The following is a 15247-nucleotide window of genomic DNA, read 5'->3' on the forward strand; positions in this document are numbered from 1 at the left end:
AGTGTTACCCAGGATTTTTGCTGTATGCATACCTCTCACACCAACCTGTAATATAGAAAACATTCCATCAAAAATGAGTTGTTTTTAATTATTTATTAAACTATTTATTGGTATTTGTGTGTTTTTTAAAAACTATTTATTGGTATTTGTGTATGTTTTTAACTGCTTGTTTTGAATGATAATATTTAAAGTATTTATTACAACTATATGAAATTATTCTTAAATTATTAAACTTTGTTATAAAATTAAAAGTGGTTATGTGGCATAGCTATGGCATCATAGAAAATATGAATTGTGAATGAGAAAACTTAACAAAAATGGACTTACCTCAACAGGGAAACCAAACTGTAAGTACAAATTAATCAAACGCCGGAGGTGACGAATGGCTTGTCTTCTGTGTCTGCTGGCAGTCAACATTTTCTTGTGGAAATTATTTTGTTGAAACTATTTAATAATATCAACCGTAAAAATCGACCTGAAGCCGGCATTCAGGTAAGTGTCAAGCCGAGATATTAGCCTGCTGTACTTCCGGTTTTTGTCGTCGGAGGTTTGAAATGCATTATGGGAAACTTAGTAGTATCCCAGAGGAAAATTTTACTTCTCAAAGCTTGCTCTTCTACAGCTCAGGAGACAAATTTGAGATTCTCATGTCAGCCTCATTTTAGTTTCTATTTTGTCTAAAGGTTTCTCATACGTTTCTCCTAAAATTCACTAGGAGAAATAGGTGAGACAGGATAATTAGAGGGAGTCATACTTGAGACTTGTGGGAGACACTTTGCTAATCTCAATACAGTGTGTTTAATGGCTCCTTTATTGCTCCTCTGGAAAAGAAAATGAACAATAGTGGAGCTCCTACAGAGCAATATGTGAGACTCACTCACAGTTCCACATGAGGATGACAGACTCAGAATCAAACCCCAGCCTCCTGGGTGTGAGACAGCCACTCTACCCACTAAGCTATGCCACCCTATGCATATATTAATCTGCACACACACACCTTACAAATGCTGCAACAAATAAGAAGTTGCCAGGATACAGCCTAAACATCTTGAGGCACTTATAATAATATATGGTGACTTCAATCATGTCACCCTCTCCTCCCACTTGACTGGATTTATCATTCTAAACACCACGGATCATCCAGTCATAATATCGTGATGGGCCTCTCTCTGGACTGCAGGACGGAAAGATATAGAAGATCTTTGTACCCACAGTGATCAGGCTTTATAATTCTATAGCAAATAGTAGATGAGCTGACAGACAAATGAATTTCCCTTTTGGGATGAATAAAGTAATCTGAATCTTTATTAATTAATTTAAAATATATATCATGTGGATTAATAAAGTCAACATGATAGATGATTAAAAACAACCAAAACGTTGATCTGAGTCTGAGAATTCAATGAGCGCTTGTGGAGATCTCTTCATTTGTTCTCTCTGAGCTTAGTATGAGATGCATGAACTGAAGCTGGGATGAGAATAGATGGAGTTCTTAGAGAGAGCTCTCTGATTTCTCTGCCTGAGATCACAAAGAGACACAAAAGTTGAGAAACTCTGAGAATTATATGGGAGCTTGTTGAGATCTCTTCTGAAACTTTAAAGGAGACTAAACTGAGATTTAGTGCATCTTATTGCTCAGGAGAAAAAAAATGAGACACAGGAGAAATAAGCCTTAGTCTCAGTTTGGTGTCACACAGATCTCAAAGTTGTCTAGGAGAAGTAAATGAAACATTTTTGAGATCTCTTTTTGAATTTTCTTTTCCTCTGGGACAGTGTGAACGGCCGGCATTCTAATCATACCTATAGTACGTAGTATACAGTATATACTCATTGAGAATGTAGTATGTAGTACGTTAGTATGCCATTTCGGACACAGCCACTGAGTTACTTTCTTCTTCCTCATTGAATTAGGCAGACTAGACGCATCACTGGCGTATTGCTGCCACTTACTGGATGTTACTCATAGTCCTTAGAGAATTATCGATATTTTCTTATGCAGTCCTGTGAGAAAGTTCAGAAGTTTCTTCATATTTGTTCACTCCTCCATGTTAAGTAGAAAGCAAAGATTAAAAACAGTTCGTCCAGCTGCTCCTTGTCTCTAATGTTTCTTCTGTGGGCATGAGTAGAGCTTACACTTGTGGAGAACATTTCTCACAGTTTCTAGTTCACCTCACTCACAGTTCCTATCTCTGTGCTTTCCAATCAAAGCCAGTCCACTTTTCAGACTGCAGTGTCTGAGTCTTAGCCAGGTTAGAACGATTGAGTCTCTTCTTGCACCACTGAAGTGCCTTTTTACTTTTCCCATTTTACCTTGAAGAGCAAAATCAGTCCCCCTCTTCTTTTGTTTCTTAAAAAGTCAAAGCATTTCTTCCTCAGACTGACTTTAAAAGCACGTGTTTGGAGAGTTTGATAGAGCTGGAATGAAAATGTCTTTGGGGAAATCAGTGGCTCCAGATGGACTTACAACCAACTTTGATCCGTTTTTCTGGGCTGATATTAGAGAATGACTGTTTGAAGCATTCAAAGAAGCTTTCAATCAGGGAGTCACACTCATTTTAGTTCAGGTTCCACATTTAGCCCAGTTTGATCTCAAGTGGGCCGGACCGCTTTTTACTACAGGATCAAAACCACAAAAGTCAGATTAAAAGAAACAAAAAAAAGAGACAAAAACCAGACAAAAACGCAAGAGGACAAAAGAACAATCTAGTATTTGACTTTGTGTTCATGGTCTAGAAATGATTTTAAATTGATACTTTGACTCATTTACAATCTGCAGTTCATGTCTTCTCTGGAATTTGGACACTTTGATGATGATTGATGGATTGTGCTCATTTGGTAGAGGATGCTAGCCTAGCCCTGCCAGACCCATGTTTCTGAAGGCACAAGGGTCTAGGCACGCTCGACAGGGAGGGAGGCGGGCTAAAAGGTTGTCTATCAAATCACTCTGCAGCAATTGGGTAGGTATACAACCAATCAGCGCAACGAATAGGCTCCTAGAGCGCCGGAAATCAGAGGATGCGGTAGTTCGGTGAAGCCTTATTTATACAGTCAATGGGTGAAGCTCAAGTATATTACAGACATGTTAACAGAGAGATTATTCAGAGTCGGTGCTAATGGAGCTCAACGACTGTTGTCGTTTTTGTTGTCGACCCTGGCAGAGAATTAAATTCGTCGCCGTGGGTTGTCTAGTGCGGCTAGGCTAGTTGTTTCCGGTTGTTTCTGTCAGAATCGTCGTGCCTCTGTCGTCACTTAGTTACGCCCGCCTTCTGACTCTACACTTCATGGTGATTCGTCCAGCCAGTTTTAGGAGAATCCAGCCTCGAGCCTTATGGAGGGTAACTAGACCCACCCTGGCAGAGAATTAAATTTGTTGCCGTGGGTTGTCTAGCGCGGCTAGGCTAAGAGGATGCTGCTTTTACACTCTTTCTACATTCATTGAAAGCTTCTGACAAGCTTCAACACCACTTTATTTGACATTGACTGCATTATTTTGGATTGAAAATTCATTCATATGCTCTCAATGTTGTCCAGCAGAATTCCTTCAATGTGGAACTACTAGAAGATGAGATGTTAACAGGAGCAAACACCAAGGAGACCCATCAGTCCTCTGCTGTTTATTATTAGCTCTGGATATCAACCCTCCTGAAATTCAGCAAAAAATTCACCAAATTTATGAAAATGTGCAAAAACCTTCAGGAAGAAAATTCCAATAATTCCTTAAAAGTTTTATTTTAAAAAACAAAACAAAATCCCCCTAATTTGGCAAGAAAATTTGTATATATATTTTCAAAAAATGAATAAAAATCTTCCAAAAAATCCTAAAAATACCTTAAGTGATTCCATATTTATCAGTAAAACTTCTGATATTTTCTTTAAGAACATTCACATAAAAATCAACCAAAATCCAGAGAATTCACTGGATTTAATTTGATTTTTATGTGAATGTTCTTTAGAAACATTTCTTGTTTTTCCACCAAAAAATGTTCAAAAATTTCCCAAAAATGTTAAAATGTGGACATCAGAAGTTTCACTGTGAAAATATTTATTATTTTCCACATTTTCAAACTTTGACACGAGGGTTAAAAAATAATGAAACTCTAAAAGCATTTAATAATGACACAGTCAGCAGATGATCCAACATTATTTTAAAGCTGTGTGTATTTTCCAGAAGCCTCAGGGTTTGATTGAAACTAAATGTGAGATCTGATCCATTCACCAGAAAACACAAACTTTACTTCAGAATATTCCAGTAAAAATGAGCTGAAACATTTGGGAGAAACTATCACTAAAATATGATCAACAGGGAAACTTCTAACATTCTGATTGTTGGAAATCAAATCTAAAATCCTTGAAGATCTGCTTCCAAAGGAATCTTTCATATTTGGTAGAATATTGAGGACAGAAATGGAAGGATTTCAGGATGAATTTACCACAAACCACAGAAGAGCACAGAATCCTTTGGAAAGAGTGATCTAGATGTGATGAACTGACTGCCAAGTCCTCACACCTTAATCCCATCAGAAAGTTATGGAGATTTATGGCAAGAAAAGTTCATAATGATGGAAAATAGTTCAATAACAAGGATGACCTGAAACATTAATGATTAAAGCACAAGACAGAATTGATGAGAAAATGCTGCTTTCTCTGATTCAGAACCAAAAAGGTGAACAGAAGTGACTTTACATTATGGAGACGATAAATTATTAAGATCTGATCTTTTTGTTGACATTTTTAATTCAATTTAATCAAATTTACAACTGTAAAATAAATGATGTTCTATATTTAAATTTCTACCTGTTCTGATCTTTGTGTTCCATGTTGAGTAGAATAAAGCGGATGAATAATAACCAGCTGATATAATGTGTGTTTGTAATGAAGAACTCAGAGTCAGGATTTTTAGCCACAGCCCTTTATTCTTCTCCATCACACACAAGATGAAGGAAGTTCTCATTTCATCACTAGAACAGGACTTAAAGACTCAAATCAAGATCAAGTGTGGCTGCACAAAAAGTTGATTTTCACTGGACAATAATGTGTGAAAGTCTGTCAGCAGTTTGGAGATTCACTGCTTCCTCTCTCATTTCACACTTTGTGCAGCTCAAATGCTTTTAGTTCAAGTGAGCGTCAGAGGAACACAGCACACTTCTCCATTCCTCGGGCATCTTCTCACTATCTAAGATCCTGTTGAACAACCCAGTCACAAACTCTACTGCTACCTCTCCGAGACACTTCCATACCTCCACAGGTATATCATCAGGACCAAATGCCTTTCTACTCTTCATCCTGAGCACACCAGCTCACCTACGACCGCTCAAACACTGCGTTATGATTTCCATATCCTTCTGTAAACTACCGTTCAAAAGTTTGGGGTCATCCAGACAATTCCATGTTCTCCATGAAAGCTCCCACTTTCATTCATGTGCTAACATAACTGCACAAGGGTTTTCTAATCATCAGTGAGCCTTTCAACACCATTAGCTAACACAATGTAGCATTAGAACACAGGAGTGATGGTTGCTGGAAATGTTCCTCTGTACCCCTAATGGAGATATTCCATTAAAAATCAGCTGTTTCCAGCTACAATAGTCATTTACCACTTTAACAAGGTGTAGACTGGATTTATCATTTATTTAATGCTATCTTCATTGAAAAGAACTGATTTCAAGAAAAAGGACATTTCTCAGTGTCCTCAAACTTTTGAACAGTAGTGCATATTTATATAATGTCATATTTTTTTTAAATTAGACATGTAAGATGAAATAATATTGATGATAGCTCGTGTCCTTGTTTCTCTTTTAGCACACATCACACAGTATTACAATGAATAAGAACATTCAATCATCAAATACAATCATTTTCATAACAAGCTGCTGTGGAGGCAAAACCTTTTTGTTCTTTGCAATAAATCTTTTGTTCTTTTATTCAGAGCTCTGAAGGTACAGGTGACACAGAGTGCAAAGCAGTCTATGTGTCAAGTCAAACTGGAAGGAGCTGAAAACTCAAAGGAGAAGTATTTACGCACAGGTCCTACACTCAGCTGGGGCGGAAACAATCTGCGGCTGCAGGTTTGCCACCGGCGACGTACATGGGGACACACGCAGCACTGAGGAGGAACTGAGAATGAATGACCGCGTTCAAACAAAGTGTCCGTGAGTTTCTGTTGGGAAAGCATCAAGATCTGCGGCAAACTGTGCAGGATTGCCTTCATCTCCAAAATCCGGGTTGCAGCCGGTAAGAGCAGAATTCTGGAGACTGTAAAAGACTGTTTAAGTTGCCGATGTGTGCCACTGCAGTATGTGTTAGCATTAGCATTAGCCACGGAGATCGGCTGTCAACTTTGTCTGTTTACTAATAATTGCCGTGTGTTTTGTAATTGTTCAGTTGAAAATAAGATTGCAGGCTAATTGGTGCTAATTAGAGGGTTCTAGCTAAGACCAGTGAATTCATCCTGTTTGTAGTGGTGGGTTTTTACGATGCCCTTTATTTATTTATTGGATCTGGAAAGGATTGCACTTTAAAAGCACTTTATGCACTTTAATTAATTTTAAAACCATGAAGTAAAAAGTATAAAATGGTTAACTTTTTTAAAATAAAAATACTAATAGTAATTTGTTAAACTGTGATTGAAAATCAACTCTTTAAAATGCAGATAAATTCATGTGTGGTATAGTATTGGGTTGAATATTGCTCATGCCATGATTTGTCGCTTCAGTTTATGTGATGTTGAGGTTGACAAACAGAAACTGAGTGGATTAGCGTTTGCCAATGTGGTGAAAATGTCCATGAGGAATGGTTGTTACTATTTGCTGAATGCAGTAATGCGAATATTGTCCTTTTGTGTTCTGTTTAAAGGTTTTTCACCTTAATCTATCAACTAAACGTATGGACTTATGGAAGTTGCCACCTCTGTATCTCATGAATTTTCGACCACTGCAAAATAAAAGAGGGAAAAGAAAGAAAGCAACTGTCTGATTGATGAGTGGAGTCCTGCTCAAACCCTGGGTAGATGAAACATCCTTTTTCAAGTGGGGAAACTGCACAAACTGTGAGAAAAATCATCAATGAGAATCACCTGTCATTGAAAGTGGGAGGACACTTGACACTATGGGAGAGTGCAAAGAACAGAGAGTGAGAGCTGCCTTTAAACAGAACACTGAGCAGTAAAATACATTCACTAACTTACAGCATGAACAGTTTTCTACCAGCAGTCCTGTCTTGAATCACCTGCAGTAGTATCTTTATGTTCTCTTTATTCTCTTTTTCCATGTCTGTTTTCTGTCTATGTTCCTTATTTTTAACAGTTTAAGTTCATTTGTATCAGTTTTAGGTGAAATTGAAAAGAGCTAAAAGTGAACTATTGAGTTGAAATGTGTCCTCTGTGTTGGCTGATGAACATATGGGACACTCTGACACTTGTGTATAGAGTGGTATCCTAATGAAGATGTGTTTGATGTGACAGGTGATTGGCAGGAGGAGGAGAGTCTGACGGAGGAGCAGAGGAATGTTGGCAGCCATTTAGTCTGAGCTCAACAACGGAGGAAACATGGATTCTTCACAAAAAGTGAGAAACATACCACTGTAACATTATTATCATTAATTTGTTCTTTAAAATGTGTAAAGTTGCTCCAGTTGGTTAGATGGGCCGACCAAAGCCAGGTGACGTTGGCTGGAGAGATGTAGCTCTGCAGAAGCAGCTGTACTGAGGATATAATGGTGGACTGCTAGGAAGCTGCTTGTTTTTTGTTTGAGGCTGAACTAGCTGCTGATCATACTTTCTGAAAATGTCTTACATGGTGATGAAGATAAGTAACGGAAGAAAAGTCTTGTTTTTCAAGCAAGTTGTTCAGGAAGGTAAAGAGCAGCATTTTCTTTGGTAGAGAGTAATACTTTTGAGCATTGTGAGTTTACCAGCCTTTTCCTTCTCAAGAAATTCAGACAGTTGAACCCAGAACTTTACTTACACTGTATAAACCACACATAACCCTTTTTTAATTTACACGATCTGACATTAAATCTGGCAATGCTTCTCCTGTTTTATGTCGGTTAAGATTACCAAAATTATCTTTAAATGCCAGAATAATGAAGGAGAGATTTTTTTTTTCGAGATTTTTTATTATTTTATTCGCAATCAGAAGTTTACATACACTAAGATTGCTATGCCTTCAAGATGATGATGTCCTGGCTTTGAAAGCTTCTGATAGATTAAGATGTATTTTCAGGCACACCTCAAACACACTGCTTCCTTGTGTGACGACATTAGAAAATCTAAAGAAATCCAAAAGCATCTGGCTGCAGACCTCCACTGTGAGGTCGCTTCCGGTGCAGGCTCCACTGTCAGGACGGGAAATGCACGGGATGCATTACAAAATAAAATCTAAATAAAATCGTGTAGGGACTTCCGGTCGAATTGATATTCGTGCTAATGCATTAATTAGTTAATAATAGAACATAAAATCTATTAATCCCTTGTCTATATTATATATCGTTTTTATTTATATATTAAACTTCTGTTTTGTCGTTTTTGTTCTGTGTTTTCCTTTTATGTTACGCATGAGCCCCACCGTACAGCGAATACATGCGGCCAAAATGAGTTTCCTCCGCAGGCAGGCTGGGCTCAGCCTTGGAGACAGGGTGAGGAGCTACCCTGGCTGCGGACCTCCACTGTGAGGTCGCTCTCACAGTGGAGGTCTAAAGCCGACCCGACTCCGGATAAGCAGAAGAAAATTAATGGATGGATGAGCCCCACCGTGACTTTTTATGCCTGTGAAGCACACATTTATATTCTGCCAGTAACCGTATCAAGCGTATATTGAGAATTTATAATTACTCCACCAAGGAACGCGGTGGAGTTATGTGACGATTGGTGTACGTTTGTCCTTCTGTGAATCCGGCTGTTGGCAACACTACTCAAAAAGGCAATAACGGATATGGATGAAATGTTCAGGGAAGGTCAGAAATGACACAAGGACCACCTCATTAGATTTTGCCAGTAATGCCGCTTATTGTCTGGATCCACAGATTTGTTAAACATTTCCCATAGCGAGATAGCGGCAGGCACGGCGTCGCTGTAACTATGACAACAAGAAAACGCATTGTCAGTTGCCTGCATCAATTCATGCCGCCCGCTGCATATTTAATGAAATAAATTATTAGTTAATAAACAAATGCTGCATTTATATAAAAAACGCTACATTTCTGACAATGCCATGTGGGGGAATGAACAGCCTTGAAGGAGTACTGCGCTCTCTGAGTGCTTTTCTGGTTCTTTTTATTTGGACAAGTGAAGCATTCGCATTTGACTTTTTCAAAACACTTCTCATTAATGATTGCCATGTACATAGAGCAATATACACTGTTTTGTGTAATATTACAGCTTAGGTCATTACGGAAAACATAAACGTGGGTGACTTGGGGCTCAAGTGTCTATTTGTAGCCTATAAAGCTGAGGATCTTTTGTCTATGCCAATTATGTTCTTGTGCTGCTGGAGCACCTCTAAATGTGAATTTGAAGACCTCCAGGATTTCTTCCCTTTCCTGCTCATCCATGTCTTTTATACTGCAGAGCAGCCTCAGCCTGTTCCTCCTCCCCCATGTATAGAACATCAGGCAGGTCCACTCTGGCAGAGAAGAGTGTCTTATTGGCCTCAACCCACTCTGCTGCATGTCTGCAATCATGCAGAATACGCACTTCAACCGAGTCCTATAGAAAAGACAGAAATTAAAAAATGTCTTTCTGTACCATAACTGCTGCACCAACAGTATCTGACCAATAGATACTGTGAGAATAGCCTACCCCTTCCACTGGTGTGCTCACATCAGCAGGTCTAACTGAAACCTCAGCTTACTGCTCTTCTTCCTGAAATATATAGATAAGTAAAAAGATCAATTGTAATATTCAAGCCTAACCTCCAAAAAGAAGCAAAAGAAGAGATCCCATCAGGACCTGTTCAAGTAGTCCACCTTGACATATTAGTCAGCTCAACAAATGTTAATTTTCAATCCAATCATGCATTATCTAGACACTGTTTATTTTTAGAGACAGCAGGTGTGACCTTAACTCATGAATGGCATATTCTTTAAAGCGAGTCCGCAATTGGAGTACAATTTGGAAAAAAGACTGTTGAAAAAATAGGGAAATAGAAATGCTGGTTTCCAACCTGAAACAAAAGAAAAACTCAAATGGGACTAAAACAAAATTAAAATCTTACCATAGTAATGTCATCCACCCTTCTTTTCTTCAGCCGAAACACTGGTGACACCTCACCTTGCAGGAGGGCTTTTGATGTATCTGTCCAGATCTTCTTATCTAAAAGCAAGTCAAGAAAATGTTTAGATTAGACAATGACAAACAAGTCACATGACACAATTGTGTGCATGTGCATATAACTTTAATCTAAAATGCAGTGACATTACCTTCAAATGTAATGGCATTTTTAGGTGGACCTCCAAATGTCGCTGAGGCTTCGACGGGATGCTTGGTTTAAACATGCCTTTGGGGCAAAGGGGGCAGTGAAACAAACTGCAGCATGTTGTGCAGCGTTCTACTGCGGGCTTTCTGACTGACTTAAAAATTGAATGGTGCATCTGAAAAGGATATAAAATTGTGTTATGTGTTTGAATTATAGTACATGAACTTTATTTCAAATTAATTTATCTTTGCTTACAGTTAAAATGTGAAAAAAACTTAATTTCTACTTACATTTCTAGGCCTCATTTACACTGCAGGTCTTTTTGCCTAATACTGACTTGATGTATATATCTGATTTTTTTGTACCGCCTATTTACATCTACTTATAAAAGTGACCTATATCCAATAACTGCATCATTAATTACTCCTACATGAGTTTGCAACAGCTATACTGACGAAGAACACAAAACATGCATTTACTACGGTGGCTGACAGGGGCAAATGTACAATATACACAAACGAGCTGCAAATACATGAATGCGTTGCATAAACAGAAACGCGCTGCAACAAGAAAACGTTGCATATACAGACGCGCTGCATAAATGAAAACAAATGCAAAAAGAAAACGTTGCATATCCAGTCACACATGAGCGAGCACCCATAAAAAGTCGGCATGGTTATCAATCCATCCATCAAACTTTATTTATAGGGCACTTTTCATACAAAAGAAATGTAGCACAAAGCGCTTTACAAAAAACCAACAAAAAAAACCACACAGGTCCCCCATGCCCCCGATAGGCCTACATAAACCCACACATCCACCCCACCCCCACCCCCACTCGCACACGTAAAAAGTTGTGTTAGGTTATGTCAGAGACTGTGGACATCTAGTTTCCCTAAATGTTTAGGAGTTTTTAAGTCCTTAGCTTTTCAGTCACTGTGATTATATGGGTGCTGAAGTGGTGTTTTACTACCGTCTCCCTGTGTTCTCTCTGTTACTTATGTTTATCCATGGAGATGAGAGAAGACAAACCTTTTCATACAGCTTTTCCCTCAACTAACGTTACTTGTCTCGCTCACCATTGTCGGCCTCTCAGGTGAAAAGCTCACTACTGTCACTACTACTTCCACTGTGTGACTGGATATGCAGCGTTTTCTTTTTGCATTTCTTTTCATTTATGCAGCGCATTAATGTATTTGCAGCTCGTTTGTGTATATGCACGTCATTTTCTCCTGTCAGCCACCGTAATTTACACTTTCTGTGGATAATAAAAATCAACAACTCACCGTAAACGCCAAACGATACAGAAGATCACTCGCGTGAAATGGCTTTTTCTTTTGATTTATTTAGCGGTTAGTAAACCAACTTCAGGTGTGTTACGGCCACCTACCGGACACTTATGGTTACTTCCCGTCCTGACAGTGGAGGCGTCCTGACAGTGGAGGTCTGCACCGGAAGCGACCTCACAGTGGAGGTCTGCAGCCAGATGCCTCTCAAGAAATCAGCCATGACATCAGGAAGACATTTGTGGGCCTCCACAGGTGTGGTTCATTCTTGGGTGCAATTTCCAGATTGCTGTGGTTTGATGTTTGTCTGTCCAAACAATTACATCCACAGATCAACACCATGGGAATGTCAAGCCATCCTACTGCTAAAGATGGAGATTGGTTAAGGTTAGGATTGTTTTGGAGGGAAATGTGCTCATCAACCCCAGAACAAAAACAAACGACCTTGTGAAGATGCTGGCTGAGGATGGCCTGAGTACACCATCCCAACTGTGAAGCATGGGGGTGGCAGCACCATGTTGTGGGAGTGTTTTTGCTGCAGCAGGGACTGGTGCACTTCACAAAATAGATGGCATCAAGAGGATAGAACATTATGTGGAAATATTGAAGCAACATCAGCCAGCAAATGAAAGCTTGGGCTCAAGTGGGTCTTTCAAATGGACAAGGACAGCGCTGGTGCAGATCTGACACTGTCCTGGAGAAACTGTGCACTACTAACTTAGAACTGCTTTCTGTTTCACTGTGCCCTCCATATCTGCCTCAGAAACTTCCCCAGATATTTGTGAAGCTTGTCTATATCCGTCCAAAGGCCAGTGAAATAAATGCCTGTGGGCTTATCCATCAGGTCATCCAGAGACTTCAGTCCAACTCCCCTAACATCAGTCTGGGAGACGTGAACCACTGCACGCTAAAACAGACACTGAGAGACTTCCATCAGTACATCACATGCCCCACTAGATGAGACAAAATCTTTGATCGGTTACAGCTAGTCATGCCACGATTCACTCAACTCACGATACGATTCGAATCACGCTTCGAATCATGTACAACAGAAAAGGCAAATGACTGATTTTTATTATTATTATTTCTCTTTTTAACAATAGTGTTTTCTCTTATGCTCTTTACAATACAAATTAGACCTAGCAGCGAATGACAAAAAAATTGTATCAGTTCTCTTCTTTTATTTTGTGTTTTATAATACTGTTTTTTTCTTATCCTCTTTATACCTGCATAGGAAATGACTGGAAAGTGGAAACTGTTTTGTCAACTCTCAAATCCTGTTTTTTTTCCCTTTTTTGTTACAATAGGCCTACTGCCTTCTTTTCAATAAATCAGTACAGTATCACGATTTTTTCCCCTTTGTTTCAGATCAAGTTAACTCTATTTAAAACCAGGCATAAACTGAGACATTATACGAACATAACAAAAACTTGTTTTTTTACACTCTTTTCAAATCAATACTGCATCAGAGAATGTTTTTTTTTTAATTCCTGAGGTAGATAAGCCAGGCACAAACTAAGGCATATTTATTTTTGTCTGAACAAAAATTGAATACCAATTTAAAATAAATTCCGAATTAAAAAAAATAAAGAATGACTTAAAATATATTTTCTCTTCAAATAAAATGAATGGAAAAACATCCCACATTAAATAAATAAATAAATGATAAATAAAAACTTTTCCGATAAACCAGTCTTTGCCAAGTTAGCCCCCTCGCCCCCCTGTTCTCCCTTTTCTTTCTTTTCTCCTGTTGTAGCTGGAGCGGCGCCACATATAGAGAACGTAGTTTTGCTCGAGTGCGCCCTCTGCTGGTGTGGAGGCCACATCGCGATTCATGGTTTAATTAAATTGATTCGAATCATTAAAAAAAATCGATTTAAATCGTGTTTTTCAAAAATCGCGACATGCCTAGTTACAACAATGTGAAAGTTGCTTCTAGGGCTGGCCCAAATAGTGGTTTCTGGCCTCCGAATATTGGGGCCCTATTAAAGACGAATATCCGAATATTCGTTCCGCCCCGTAACGTCCGACGGGGTGGGGGGGCGGGGGTTGTGCGCGGCGGCGGCTTGTGGCGGAGACGGCCCGAATATCTGGATCCGTTCGTCTGGTCTCCCAGGTCCAAATTTTGCCTTCGTTTTGTCTTCAGTTAAACTGAAGAATTCCCAAACAGCGGAGGTCTTCAGCATCTTGTGTTGTATTTATGCAACGAAGTGAAGCACGACGTCAGAGTCTGCAGCCACCCGGCCATTCGGGTGGTGTTCACAAACACAAATGGAGGAGCCGAAATGAGCCGAAGAACACGGCGGAATGAGCCGAATTGGGCCGAAGGCGCAGGGAAGACAGGAGCTCCGAATATTTTCGTCTGGAGGGAGGAGGGGGTGATCACATAGACATATGTGTATGTGTTTATGTGATCACACGACGAGATGAGCCCATATGTGCCGATGGGCCGAAGGCGGAGGGAAGACAGTAACGCCGCATATTCTTTCCGCCGGGTAGCGTCCGGGGGAGGGGGCAAATATTCGGATACCAAAATTAATATCCGGATATTCGGGTCCAGCCCTAGTTGCTTCTAAGTCCATCCCCCTCCCTCCTCTGGATTCCTCTGACCACAACTGCATCCTCCTTATCCCTGTCTACCACTGTACTGAAGCAAGGCAAAGTGCAGAACATCAGAGTGAAAGTTTGTCACACTCTGCAGGGATGTCTGGAGGTTACTGACTGGGATGTGTTTAAGGAGTCCTCAGCTGATATTGATGAACCGACTGATGTTGTGAGCAGCTGGGTCACAGACTGTGAAACCAGTGTTATTCCTGAAAAAACTGTTAAACTATATCCAAACACTAATCCATGGCTTTCTAAGAATCTTAAAGACCTGCTGTACAGAAAGAAAACAGTCTTCAGGGAAGGAAATGCACTAAATCTGTATAACCGACAGAAGGAAATAAAGTTGGAGATCAGGACCCACAAAAGACAATACAATCAATCAATCAATCAAACTTTATTTGTATAGCACTTTTCATACAAAATTTGTAGCACAAAGTGCTTTACATAGAAATAAAAGGACAAAATAAATTAAAAATGAGAAATACAACCACCCCTCCAACCCAACAATCCACATACAGCAAACACACTCACTTACACACACACAGATACAAAGATATGTGGGACAGATTTTAACAGAAAAACATAAAAAGAGGACTGAGGAAATGCCATCTTTCATTAAAAATGAGGGAACACTGGAGCTAAGACTAAAATGGCAATATGAATAAATAAATAAATAAAATAAATAAATAAAAATAAATAAATAAATAAGATCAAATGATATTGATAAATATGATTAGCTAAAAGCCAGACTAAAAAGGTAGGTCTTGAGTTTTCTTTTAAAAATATGAACAGTGGGTGCTGCCCTCAGGTCATCAGGTAGGCTGTTCCACAGACGGGGGCCGTAATAATAAAAAGAGGCTTCACTGTATGTTTTAGTTCTGACTTTAGGGACTATTAAAAGACCACTACCTGAAGACCTGAGGGCTCTACTGGGTTCATAGGGTA

General features: G+C 39.3%; 2 protein-coding genes across 5 annotated transcripts in view; both read left to right on the forward strand.

Moving 5' to 3' along the window:
- Positions 1 to 15247, forward strand: part of LOC127531988 (zinc finger protein OZF-like) — a 184259-nt gene that overhangs the window by 156152 nt on the left and 12860 nt on the right. For 2 of the 4 annotated variants that reach the window (XM_051942865.1, XM_051942867.1), the window contains exon 2: positions 7460 to 7561. In XM_051942865.1, coding sequence (XP_051798825.1) covers positions 7544 to 7561 — 18 coding nt within the window. In that variant the 5' untranslated portion in view covers positions 7460 to 7543. Of the gene's footprint in view, positions 1 to 6097; positions 6232 to 6961; positions 7129 to 7459; positions 7562 to 15247 lie in introns of those variants that run through there. The other 2 variants (XM_051942866.1, XM_051942864.1) reach the window with 2 other exon arrangements.
- The window catches only part of LOC110972485 (zinc finger protein OZF-like), a 657596-nt gene continuing 648456 nt past the window's right edge, over positions 6108 to 15247 (forward strand). The window contains exon 1 of the mRNA XM_051942972.1: positions 6108 to 6231. The gene's annotated coding sequence lies outside the window, so the exon portion shown is untranslated. The remainder of the gene's footprint in view (positions 6232 to 15247) is intronic.

Source organism: Acanthochromis polyacanthus, chromosome 22 (genome assembly GCF_021347895.1).
Source record: "Acanthochromis polyacanthus isolate Apoly-LR-REF ecotype Palm Island chromosome 22, KAUST_Apoly_ChrSc, whole genome shotgun sequence".
In the NCBI taxonomy this organism is placed as follows: domain Eukaryota; kingdom Metazoa; phylum Chordata; class Actinopteri; family Pomacentridae; genus Acanthochromis; species Acanthochromis polyacanthus.